Source organism: Octopus bimaculoides, chromosome 6, assembly GCF_046866305.1.
Source record: "Octopus bimaculoides isolate indiv1 chromosome 6, ASM4686630v1, whole genome shotgun sequence".
Taxonomy (NCBI): domain Eukaryota; kingdom Metazoa; phylum Mollusca; class Cephalopoda; order Octopoda; family Octopodidae; genus Octopus; species Octopus bimaculoides.
In genome coordinates, this window is record NC_142933.1 from 45,251,214 (window position 1) to 45,265,194 (window position 13,981).

Here is a 13,981-nt window from a genome sequence, read left to right on the forward strand (position 1 = left end):
CTTATAGCCAAGTATACATGGTAGTATACTTTATAGTATATATTATTATTTCTTTACTGCCCACGAGGGACTACACACAGAGGGGACAAACAAGGACAGATAAACAGATTAAGTCAAATATATATCGACCATACTGTGTAACTGGTACTCATTTATTTGACCCCGAAAGAATAAAAGGCTATGTCGACCTTGGCGGAATTTGAACTCAGAACATAGCGACAGACGAAATACCGCTAAGCATTTGACCTGGCGTGCTAACGTTTCTGCCAGCTCGCCGACTTATAGTGTATATTATGGTTGCATAATGAAACACAATGTCCCTACAAGTCATTAATATTTATGTACCAGCTTCCAGAAACATGTTTAATATGTAAAATTGGTATATTCAATAACATTATACTGCTGTGTTTAGTGGCTATTAAAGCACTGAGTTCATGGATGATCAATGGGTTAGGTGGATGCTAATGAAGGACCAAAACTCTTGAAATATCATATACACCCATTACATATTTTTCGTTTTCAATACCATGGTTGTTGTTTACATCAGGCGTCTTGTATATGAAACATCGTAACAAAAATCAGTGCTGATTATAATTTCTTCAAAACAAGTTCAGAAATTAAGATCTCATATAACTGAAATTTGCTTAAAAACTTACACATTAGTTTACACTGCATCAGAAAAATAAGTTGTATAAAAGCATGTAGCCTGAAATGAGTGTCTAAGGCAACTATGAGTTCATGAAACAGACTGTTGTCAAATGGTATCTCAACTACAGGATGCATAGCATGAAACTCTACCAATCCAGTACTGAGCACTGTCATGCCACGTATATGTTAAACTCATCGCCAACTGACTAACAGACAGACAGACAGACAAATAGGTGGTGATTCAATAAAAAAAAAATAGAAAGGTAAGCAATATACATATTTAATTATTAATCAACAAATGACCCAGTAAACAACAAAAAACTGTGAAATATACATACATGGGTTTCAGATATTTGCATGCAAATATATATCTGAATCTTATATATATATCTGTCTTTCTGTCTATCTATCTATCTATCTATCTATATATATACATACATATATATATATATATATATATATATATATATATATACATACATGCATATATATACATATATATATATATATACATACATACATATATATATATATATATATATATACATATATATACATACATACATACATACATATATATATATATATATATATATATATATATACACAGGGGCTGGACAAAATAATGGAAACACCGAGCATCATAGCATCATAATTTTGAAATATCTATAAAACCATCAAAAGTTTATTTTTATATTTTTTATTTATTACTAGTGTTGCTTAATATGTTTTGCTAAAATTGCTGTTTCTTTTCAGATATCATCAGAAAAAGGTAATTAAAATTCATTAAAGTGACAGATCTGTTGGACTTTCAAAGAGTTCAAATTGTTGGTGCTCATATGGCAGGTGCTAGCCTAACAAAACAGCCAAAATGTTTGGTGTATCAAGAAGTACTGTCTCAAAAGTAGTTACAGACTTTGAGAAAGAGGGAAAAATCTCCTCGTGAAAACAAAACTCCAGAAGAAAAACAAAACTTTCAGATAGGGACCATCAGACTCTTACTCAAATTGTTAGAAAGAATCACAAAAGTACATCTCCCCAAATTACTGCAGAGATTTGTGTTCTGGCTTTGAAACATTGATGATTGAATAGTCCACCACTTGTTCAAAACTGGAATTTGACACCACTTTGTATGTTATCAAAAGTATACCTCAGCATCACTGAAAAGAAGAGTGCAAACAAAACAGGGGCCATAACACAACCTTGCTTTGTGCTGTTTGTAGTGTCAAAAGAAGCCAAACATTCCCCACCAGATATGACAACAGCCTTCATTCCCACATGAAAGGAGATGATAACATTCAACATCTTGTCAGGTATCCCAAACTTTTTCAGAACTTTCCATAGTGTTTGCCAGTTAACAGTGTTGGAGGCCTTAGTAAGATCAACGGACACCATCAACAACTCTATTGAGATTATATGAATTTTATCGCATTTATATGTAATTTGACATCAGGAAGATGTCACTGACTCTCCACTCTCTTTTGAAAACACAAGGATTACATGTATGGTTCGAACTCACTCACTTTTCATGAACATGGTAATCCTCACAAACACATCTTTATGGAAAGCATGATGAATGTGCAAAACATTGACTTATTGGGTGTAAAAGGTACCCAAATTTACCAGCCTGTCATTCGTTTCCCAAACATGGCAAGCATGCCAAGACTGAGGGAGCAAGCCATCAGACGTCTCCATGCAGGTCAACATCCATGGGTCATTGCTAATGACTTAAAATGCAGTATTAAGACAATTGAGCGGATGAGGGAATGATACAATGCCACAAACAGCACGGATGATTGTCCATGCAGTGGTCAACCCAGGGTCACAACGGCATGTCAAGCTCGCCACCTATACCAACAGCACTTGCAGGACTGATTCTGGAGGGCGACATTAATCAGCTAGGCAAACTAGAGGGACTCATCACAGACCCATTTGTGCAGAGACAGTTCACCACTGGCTGAGATCTTTCAATCTGTATTGTCGATGTCTGGCTAGGGACCCCATCCTCATCAACAGGCACGGCTGTAGTGGGCTCAAAAACATCAGAATTGACGATATCAGCAGTGGAGGACTGTAGTTTTCTTTGGTGAAAGTCAATACTGCATTTTTGTGACAGATGGCAGAGTTAGGGTTTGGAGAAGAAGGGGCAAATGTCATGCCAATGGCTGTGTGGTGGAGAGAGACTCATGGGGAGGACAGAGCATCATGGTATGGAGTGGGATGGCACTCAAATAGAAACTTGGACCAGTGGTCTTCCAAAATATCGCCCAAGGCTGGGGCAATGGAGTAACTGCTGCTCGCTACATCAACCAAGTATTGAGGCCTCACATTGTGTCATATTTTGCCATCATCGGAATCATGTGTTCCAGCAAGATAACACTCATGTCCATACTGCCAGGTTGACAACAGACTTCCTCCAACAGCACAACATCCAGACACTGCCATCACCTTCCCTAAGCCCGGACTTGAACCCCATAGAGCACCTGTGGGGCAAAATCGAAAGAAGATAAATGACATCCATCCAAGGCCAACAACTACAGCACAACTCACTGTAAGTTTTAACAAAATGTGGGCTACTATCCCCATGGCCGTCATCAGTCGCTTGTTGCATTCAATATACAGAAGGTGCCTGTACATTGGTAATCAATGCTAACAGTGGGCACACAAAATATTGAGTTCATCTCTTTGAATGCCGGACACTCTGTCATCACGTGATACCATGTGATTTCAAACATGTTTCAGGAAATGATGTTTTAACATAAAGAAAAAACGGTTTCTTAATTAGCACACTTTAATCAATGCTATGGAAATCTGTTAATAAACTGGTTTCTATTTAGTATTTGTGCGATGTTTCTTTTGTGGTTCAGTTTATATATATACAATATCCATATCGGATATTGTTTTATGCCAGTAATACACACACACACCAGCTCCATTTCACTTCTTTATTACTCATCAATCAATTAACTATTTAATGAATTAACTAATTGATTGTTTGATCAATGGGTGAATAATAAAACAAAAGTGAAATAGAACAAGTGTGCTACATGTGTTTATTATTAGCATACTGATTCTCCTGAGATATGACAAATATCTGTTTCAATGCACAAGTTCACATCAAGAACTTTGCAAACCAAATATAGAAGCAACACACACACACACACACACACACACACACACACACACACACACACACACATACACATGCATATATTGATTCATCCAGATAAAAGCATTTTATGATTTCATAAATCAACAACACTCATAATTTATTACATATACAGTGAAATGCAATATGCAAGCTGAAATGAACACATGTTTGTATGTTTACTATATGTATACCTTAGTGTATATATGTAACAAAGGGGTACCATTAACTTAACTGTGCATGATGATGGTGGTGGTGATGTTGCTGATTATGATGATGAAGTTGATGATAATGATGATGATAATGATGATAATGATGACGACAGCAATGACGACAATGATGATGGTGATGATGATGATGATGACTAGGTGATGATTCGTACATTTGAGTCAGTCTTCTCCAAGATATGGGCAATATCCAATTTCCTGGATTATAATGACAAAACAAAAATTATTTTACATGGTTTGCAAAAACACATTAGAAATGTTTTAGGTAGGATGTTTAGCATTTTATATTGAGATTGAAACTATACAGACAGTGAGTGACACTCAAGCAGAATATGAGTGAGATGGAAATATCATATGAGTGAGACTAAAATGATGTTTTTTAATTTTTACTTGCTTCAGTTATTTTTGACAGTGACCATGCTGGAGCACCACCTTGAAGGTATTTTAGTCAAAGAAATCGATCCTAGGATTTTTATTTTTTTTAAGCCTAGTATTTACTCTGTCAGTCTCTTTTGCTGAAATGATATGTTATGAGGACCAAACACACCAACACCAGTTGTCAAGCAGTGGTGTGGGACAAACATAGACACGCACGCACGCACACACACACACACACATGACAGGCTTCTTTCAGTTTCTGTCTACCAAATCCACTCGCAAGGCTTTGACTGGCCCAAGGTTATAGTAGAAGACACTTGCCCAAAGTGCCACACAGTGGGACTGAACCAAAAACTATATAGTTGGGAAGCAAGCTTCTTACCAAAGAGCTGCACCTATGTTTAAGAAAATTGTGTAATTAATGAGAAATGAGAGTTAAAAGTAGGATAAAACTGAAGCATGATTAAATTGATATGAAACTGACTAAAGTTAGATATGTCTGACTAAAGTAACAAAAAGACTGGTTAGATAAAACTGTTTAAATTTAGACGTGACTGAAGTAGTTTTAGAGTGAAACTAATGTGGGGTTAAAGTAGTTTGACAGTTATAATGAAGATATGCAAAGCTGAAATAAACACAGAATACGATTAACCATTAAATGAAATTGATAAAACAATAGTTATATGCTGTGCGAGTGAGATTATATGTAGGTGTGATTATGTGGGTGGAGCTATAATTTAGTGACCAGGATTATAGTTTAGTGGGCGGGAGTATAGTTTAGTGGGTGGATTTATACATGGCAGTAGGTGGGTTTATGGCTGTATGCGGACGAGCTACAATTGTATGTGCATTGGACTATAGTTAGTCATGGGTTGGACTACAGATGACAGTAGGTGTGACTATAGTTGCAGTACATAGGACTATATTTGGCAGGCTATATTCTGGTCTTTGTGAGTAAGGCTACAGTTGTACATGAGTGGGACTTTTGTTGGATGAGAATGGGATGGCAGGGGTGCATATTATAATTGTATGTAGGTTGAACAATAGTTGGATGTCGGTAGGGCTACAAATAAATGTGGATAGGAGTAGTTGGATACAGGTGGAATTAAATTTGGATGTAGGTGGAACTAAAGTTGAATATAGGTATGCCTACAACTGGATGTGGGTGGGTCTACAGTTGGATGTGGGTAGAACTACAATTAAATGTGGATAGGATTAGTTGGATGCAGGTGGAACTAAAGTTGGATATAGTTAAGCCTACAACTGGATGGGGGTGGGACTACAGTTGGAAGTGGGGGAGAGCGACATTGAATATCTGAGTTAGAAAGCTAAATGTGAGTTAAAAAGTATTATAAAACTGAAGTGTACTCTGGATCAAATCAAGTCAAGCAAAAATTAAATAAAGAAAAAAAAAACAGTATAAAATAAAACATGGACAAGTTTCTTTAACAGGCAACTCTATAACTGGTGTGTAAATTCTATAAGAAAGACAAAGATTTAGACTTTTCAAAGTAAAGTAATGTGGTAAAGGAGTGTTACATCTAAGTGTAGGTCTGTGAGATGCTATTCTAAATAAGGAGAGACAGGATTAGAGTGAGGGTTACCTTTTCAATGCGAGCAGAGTAAGCATCCGTTCCTGAAAATGCCATTTTTCTGTTTCCTTTTATTTGGTGAATGTTTCTAACTCTGTACAGCCTGAGAAATGAATGCTGCTTCTATTCACAATGGTCACCATTGTATTGGTTTAAATATGTAAATTTTGTCTAGTCCATCAGGCTGACATGATGTTATCGACTTTAAAATGATTACCATTCTCTTTGGTCAAGGAATGGCTGAGAACTGAGAGCATTACTGAATCATGTCATAGCGATATTCATTATGATTCAACAGCAAAAGTGTGACTGACCGATGTCCATTAAACCATTTTTGTAGAAATCTCGGTGTAATTTATGTCTCACCCACACACGAAAAGTGTGTGTGTGTGTGTGTGTGTGTGTGTGTGTGTGTGTGTGTGTGTGGTTGTGTGTGTGTGTCTCTGTCTGTCTGTCTGCTCTGTAATTTCTCTAAGCCATTAAGGTTATTAACAACGAGAATAAATGTCAAAAGTAAAAATATTTTCCACTGTTAGTTGAGATGTGAGAGGATTTATAGTCAAGTACGTGAATGGCAATAAAGGTTGAAGAAATCAGATTTAGATTTATAAAGTGTTATATATTGACAAATCATCATAAGAAAAGAGTAAAATTGGTAGTTCTCTCCATTTCATTCAAAGCAGAATTCCAGGTAAATGTGATGATCTGTTTCAAAGAAATCATAAGACCAGTTTTAAATATTTAAGAAGGAATAATAAAGCCTGTCAAAGAATCATACATGTACATTTTCACACACACACACACACACACACACACGCGGCACACACATACACACATACAACACACATACATACATGCACACAGAAACATGTATAAACAGATAAACACATAATTACTGAGAAGACGACGTTACATAGATGAGAACAAAAAATGTACAAAGAATTTATAATATGAAAATTTATGTAAATACTGAAAATGATAATATAAAATATATAATTCTAAATACATAAAATATATTCAACATACACATACTTAAATATCTATTACACGCACAGAACACAAACACAAACTTACATACATGCACACTAAGTCAGCTAACAATTTTTTATCCCCCATGTTATTAGTAACTTGCTCTAATGGGATTACTAAAATAAATCTGGATAAAACAAAAAAATCATTTGACATTAGCCAATCTGTTTATATATATACATATATATGCATATATATATATATATATATATATATATATATATATATATCCAATAATGCATATGTCTGTGAATATGCATGAAATCAGGCATATATACATGTGTATGTGTGTGTGCATTGTGTGTGTGTGTGTGTGTGTGTGTGTGTGTGTGTAACTATATATATGTTTATATACCTTTTATCTTTTACTTGTTTCAGTCGGCAGACTATGGCCATGCAGGGGCACCACCTTGAAGAATTTTTAGTAGAATGTATCAACTGCAGTACTTATATTATTTTCTATCAGTCTCTTTTTGACAAACTGCTAAGTTACAGGGACACATGCACATCTGCACCAGTTGCCAAGCATTAGTGGGGAGGGAGGAGACAAACACAGACACAAAAACACACACACAGATATGTATACATATATACAATGGGCTTCTTTCAGTTTATGTCTACCAAATCTATTCACAATCATTTGGTTGGCCCAAGGCCATGTAGTAGAAGACACTTACCCAAGGTGCCAAGGTGCCACACAGTTGGACTGAACCCTGAATCGTGTGGTTGAGAAGCAAGCTTCTTACTATACAGGCATGCCTGTGCCTATATATATGCATATACACACACAACACACACACACACACACACATATATATAATACATACATATACACACACATATATTTATATATATGTATATATATAATATTAGGGACAAAATCCAAAATTACAGGTAAAAACTCAATTAAAATCAATTTATAAAAAATTTAAATTAAATTGAGCTTTATATATAAGATATATATAAAATATATAGTTTTAGGGAAAATAACCAAGTTTCAAGAACTCATCAATGAAAATCCACTATCACATAGAAAAATTAACAATTAAAAGCACAATAAATGAGTATAATATAAAGCAAAGTAAATATTATAGGATAAATATAATAAAATGATTACACGTATTTCATAACTAATTTTCAAATAGAAAGGAAATTTAAATCTATTAAAATCAATTGAAATTATCAAAAATTAAATTCTATTCAAAAATATAGCTAATCGTCAGATATATATATCTAATTATTGTTCTACTTACGATCTGACGATTAGCTATATTTTTGAATAGAATTTAATTTTCGATAATTTCAATTGATTTTAATCGATTTAAATTTCCTTTCTATTTGAAAATTAGTTATGAAACATGTGTAATCATTTTATTATATTTATCTTATGATATTTACTTTGCTTATTTATTGTGCTGTTAATTGTTAATTTTTCTATGTGATAGTGGATTTTCATTGATGAGTTCTTGAAACTTGGTTATTTTCCCTAAAACTATATATATATATATATATATATATATATATACATATATATATATTATCTGCCTGTTTATCTATCTATCTGCTTATACATCTTCCATTGTCTCCAAAGCCTCACCCCCAAAAAAGAAAAAAACAAAGCAATGTTCTGTTATAAACAAAACCCCCCAAAACACCTGTTTTTATATAAATAAGCAAGATCTCTGTATTTTCACAGAATTATATTTGAGAAGTTCGAAAGACGAACGAAAGCGCTAATATATGTATAAAATAAATGAAAGAAGTTATTCCAAAATTCTGACGACTTTTTTTTCAATATATATATATATATATATATATATATATATATATATATATATATATTGTAAATAGAAGTGTAAGCCTTCACTATATATTGACTACAGAAAATAGTGTAATAATAGAGCATATAAACCCCATAATGGAAAACAATGGGCATTAGTGTATGTGTGTGTGTGTATGTGTATTGTTATACTAACCATTATGGATTGGATGTATACACACACACACACGTATGTATTATATACATATATATATATATATATATATATATTTATATATATATATATATATATATATATATTTATATATATATATATATATATATATTTATATATATATATATATATATATATATATATTTATATATATATATATATATATATATATATATATTTATATATATATATATATATATATATATATATATATTTATATATATATATATATATATATTTATATATATATATATATATATATATATTATATATATATATATATATATATATATATATATATATATATATATATATATATATATAGAGAGAGAGAGAGAGAGAGAGAGAGAGAGAGAGAGAGATGGATGGATTGATGGAGGATAAACAGATGGAGGGACAAATAAACAAATAAGATGCCCTCATGTACACTGCTGTCTAACAGATGATAGTGACATTTATCTTGGCTGGTTCTTCAATGAACATGTTGGGCAGCACCCTGGAGTACATAGTAGTTATGGATATGGTCTTTCAAAGTGAGGAGGAATCATGGTATTTTTTTACAGTCCTGTGATGCAAATGAGCAAACCATTTGCAGCACAAATCTTAAGAAACCAACTAGCCACTTAATCCCTTGTCAATGAGGGGAACATGCACACCAGATATGATTCATTCTCACCAGGCATTGAGATAGGCAAATGGTTAAGAATATTAATTGCTTTCCTGATGAAGAATGTGGCACCCAGACCCAACATAGTGATTTCAGAATAAGAGTTTGATGGACTGAAAGACAAAAGGTGGTTGCAAGTAAGGTGTGGAAACTAAAAGCTCTCACTGCTAAATATATTTATCATTTATTTTCTATCTTTTACTTATTTCAGGCATTAGACTGTGGCCATGCTGGGGCACTGTCTGAATAACTTTTAGTCGAATGAATTGACCCCCATACTGATCTGTTTTTAAACCTAGCACTTATTCTGTTCTTCTCTTTTGCAGAACTGTTAAGTTATGGGGATATAAACACACCAACACACATTGTCACGTAGTGGTGGAGGACAAACAAACATACATACACATGGTGGGTTTCTTTCAGTTTCAATCTACCAAATCCACTCACAAGACTTTAGTTGGCTTGAGGCTATAGTAAAAGACACTTGCCCAAGGTGTCATGCAATGGGACTGAACCACCAGAACCATATGGTTGGGAAGCAAACACCTCACCACACAACCACAACTGGGCCTGTATGCTGTGAGTGATTCAAAATGGAGCATATGATGAAAGGAAGATAATAGAGACCTATAACCTAGAGAGGACAATTGGGATTTTCTACATGATAACTTGCTGAAAGCTATGGAAACAGCAGATCTGTAGCTGAAACAAAGCATTCTTTGTTTGACTGGTGCTTTACTCCAGCCACAAGGCTGGTCCATAGCTATCAAATTCCACTCAAAGGTATTGGTCAGTTGAAGGGTATGGTTGAAGAACTTACCTAAAAAGTTGTACACTGGAATTGAACCCCAAAACAATGTGGCTGAGAAAGGAGCTTCTTAACCACACTGCTATACCAGCATGCATTTCAATGAAGATGAGTGATGTGATGCACAAGATGCATAGATGCACAAGGTGCATAGATGCACAATATATATAGAAAATGTATAAACATGTTGGATGTGAGAGAGCCTCTACAAACTCCTTTTGACATGCTAGATATGGCAACTAAATCTCTTTCAAATTACACACTACCACTAAAAGCATTCAGATTACTCTGTCAAACGTAATGCTTATTGATTCATATTGTTTTGAATTAATTATGTATTATCTTGTAGCTTTGAGATTTTGATGATATAATTGTTTATTTTTAGAATGACATTGTAGGGTAGGTGTGAGAGGCTGCATCTTGCCATTTTGAATATAAAACAGCTGAAATATTTTGGTCAGACACGGCCAGTTTAAACACTAAAAGGTTAAAACAAAACACAACAGACTGTGTTATCCAAACTGCACTGGACCAATAAAATGTTGGAAAGGTCATGAATGGAATGTCTTTGATTATAGACCTGCTCAGTCATGGATAACGTCAGGGTAAACATGAAAACTACATGGTTGTAGTCACTCTGACTACAACCACTGTACTTACAAAATGTTGAAAAGGTCATGAATAGAATGTCTTTGATCACAGACCTGCTAAGTTACAGACAACTTCAGGGTAAACACCAAACCTACATGGTTATAGTCACACTATGACTATAATACTGCCTGTTCCAAATATATCGATGCACCATTTACAGATTTTTCTATCGACATGCAATCACTTTTATTGACAACATGCACAGTGTGCAGTTTCTTCATGTTTACAGTCCTATATACATTAACATCAATCCACCCACACATAAACATCAATTCTCAAATATAAGTTAAAAGCAACAGATATTAAAATGGATAAAAGCATTATAAGATTGGGAAGCAGTAAATCCTGTTAAAATATAGTAGAGTTCAGTCATATTTGTGTACATATAAAGTTATAGGCATATATACATTATATAAAGTTATATATGTCTGCCTGTGTGTTTGTCTATCTATCTATCTATCTATCATGTGTGTGTGTGTATGACGCTATATCTGTGTGTGTAAGTATGCCTGCATATGTGTGTATATATGTATATATATATATACACACACACACACACATATATATATATATATATATATATGTACACACACACACACACACACACATATATATATATATATATATATATATATATATATATATATATATATGTAAGCTACTGTCACATTTACAGTGTTCTGTTTCATTGCAATAGTTGCTATAGACATATTGTTTGCCTTCGTTGTAAAATACAGTGTTGGCTAATAAACCTATAGATAAGTTCTATAGTATATTATACAGGGTGTTCAGGCTAAATTTTACTGATTTTTTTTATTTCTTCTTTTCCAGGAACAGTTTGATGTATTGGCGAACAGTTACCAATTAATCTTCAGAGCATAAAAATTAAAGTTGTAGTTGAGAAAATGTTAGCTGACATGGAGGACTTGAAACCAACTGGATACTGGCCAAGCGTTAGCTCTATCATGATGATTCATGCCAGGTACCAAAGTGTTGACATCATGACTACTGCAAGAGAAACTAAAAGGCTGTGGCCAGAAGGGAGGGTCAAGGCAGGAATTCTGGCTGTGTCTACATATTGGAATTCATCCAACAACTGATGAGCAGGGCCTTATATTCAATTCAGGTGACTATTTGAAGCTGGTGGAGACTGTGGTTAAACTCTGGCTGGAGAGGGTTGCTACTGGAAGGCCTTATGTATGACTGCATGAATCAGATCTAATTAAATCCAATTAAAACAGGCATTCATTAGGTAAATCCATGAACAAATAAAGAAAATTAGACTTCTTCTTGCTTTCTTGAGGAAATGAACCACAGTAATATCATGGATGAGTAGTATTCTTCTACTGTTAAATATGTTTAACCTATCTCTCTCTGCTGACAGTATACTTGACCTGTGGAATCCTTGCTCAACATGTTGTTCCAATAGCTGGGATATGCTAGAAACAGCTGCTAGAGAATATGTAAATCTTTTTTATTATATAGCCTCTAGCAGCTAGATTAAGTGCCCTTTTCAAATCTTGCCAAACTGTTTGCTTTTTCATTTCTGCTTTGATATATATCATCATCATCATCATCATCGTCGTTTAATGTCCGCTTTCCATGCTAGCATGGGTTGGACGATTTGACTGAGGACTGGTGGACCAGGAGGTGACACCAGGCTCCAAACTGATTTGGCAGAGTTTCTACAGCGGGATGCCCTTCCTAACGCCACCCACTCCGAGAGTGTAGTGGGTGCTTTTACGTGCCACCGGCACGAGGGCCAGTCAGGCGGTACTGGTGACAGCCACGCTCGAAATGGTGTATTCTACGTGCCACCTGCACAGGAGCCAGTCCATCAGCACTGGCAACGATCTCACTTGAAATGGTATAAATATAGATCCAAGGATTGAGGTGTAGGAAGAAAGTTAGCTTCAAGCAATCCATAGTAAATACAAAAACTTTCATTTAGTCAAAATATCCTTGGCCTGAAGAGTAGCCTGTGGTATACATCTCACTTGGGTATTTACCACTTCCGAGGTTCCACTCACTATGAAACATATATAGCCCAGATCTTATCTACTCCATTCCTTAATCTTGTGTGTGTGTGTGTGTATGTGTGTGTGTGTGTGTGAGTACATAAACATACACGAAACAATGTTTTGGTACCAAGGGACATAACTCTTAAATCAACCCCGTGCACAATTCATTTCATCATCTTTTTCACAGGAACCACAAACTGGATGTATCTATGCATCTCCAACAGCAGAGAGCAGCTGCCATATTTCATTCCATAATGGCTACCTCTGATGGCTGCAGGGTTATGTAATCGGACTGTTACCTAACACTCAGTTGAACCCCTACTGCAAAACAGATTGGTAAGATCAGCCGTAATGGATACATAATACTTTACACTTTGATATATATATATATATATATATATATATATATATAAAGAGAAAGAGGGATTCAGGAAATGCAGTCAAATACCTCAAGCAGTACTCAGTGCAAAATCATGCCTAAGAGGATGTAAAGAGACAAAGAGTTTTCTGGTAAATCCAACCTGAACATCGTGGAAATGATCAACTGTGGCAGAATATGAAATAAAATAATCAAAGGAATAAAGATGGTGGTACCACATTCATTAATCTGTTATGGCCATTTCAATAATAGCTGGAAATTGTTGTATCACTCAATATACTGGATCATATGTGCAAAAAATTTATGGAAGTCTATCATTAAGAGAAAATACTACTGGTCGTTTCATCACAGTTGTTAACAAAGTTATATTGAGTACATAGAAACACACAGTCATAAAGACAATGAGTAGGAGGGACTTAGAGGGTCATAGCAGAAGAGC

General features: G+C 34.5%; 1 protein-coding gene across 11 annotated transcripts in view; it reads right to left on the reverse strand.

Annotated features, from left to right (window-relative positions):
• Positions 1-13,981, reverse strand: part of LOC106873829 (pleckstrin homology domain-containing family H member 2) — a 719,935-nt gene that overhangs the window by 425,968 nt on the left and 279,986 nt on the right. For 2 of the 11 annotated variants that reach the window (XM_089353816.1, XM_089353815.1), the window contains exon 2: positions 6,006-6,698. The exons of the other annotated variants lie outside the window; for them this stretch is intronic. In XM_089353816.1, the coding sequence (XP_089209942.1) occupies positions 6,006-6,050 (45 nt within the window). In that variant the 5' untranslated portion in view covers positions 6,051-6,698. The remainder of the gene's footprint in view (positions 1-6,005; positions 6,699-13,981) is intronic. 11 annotated transcript variants of the gene reach the window in all.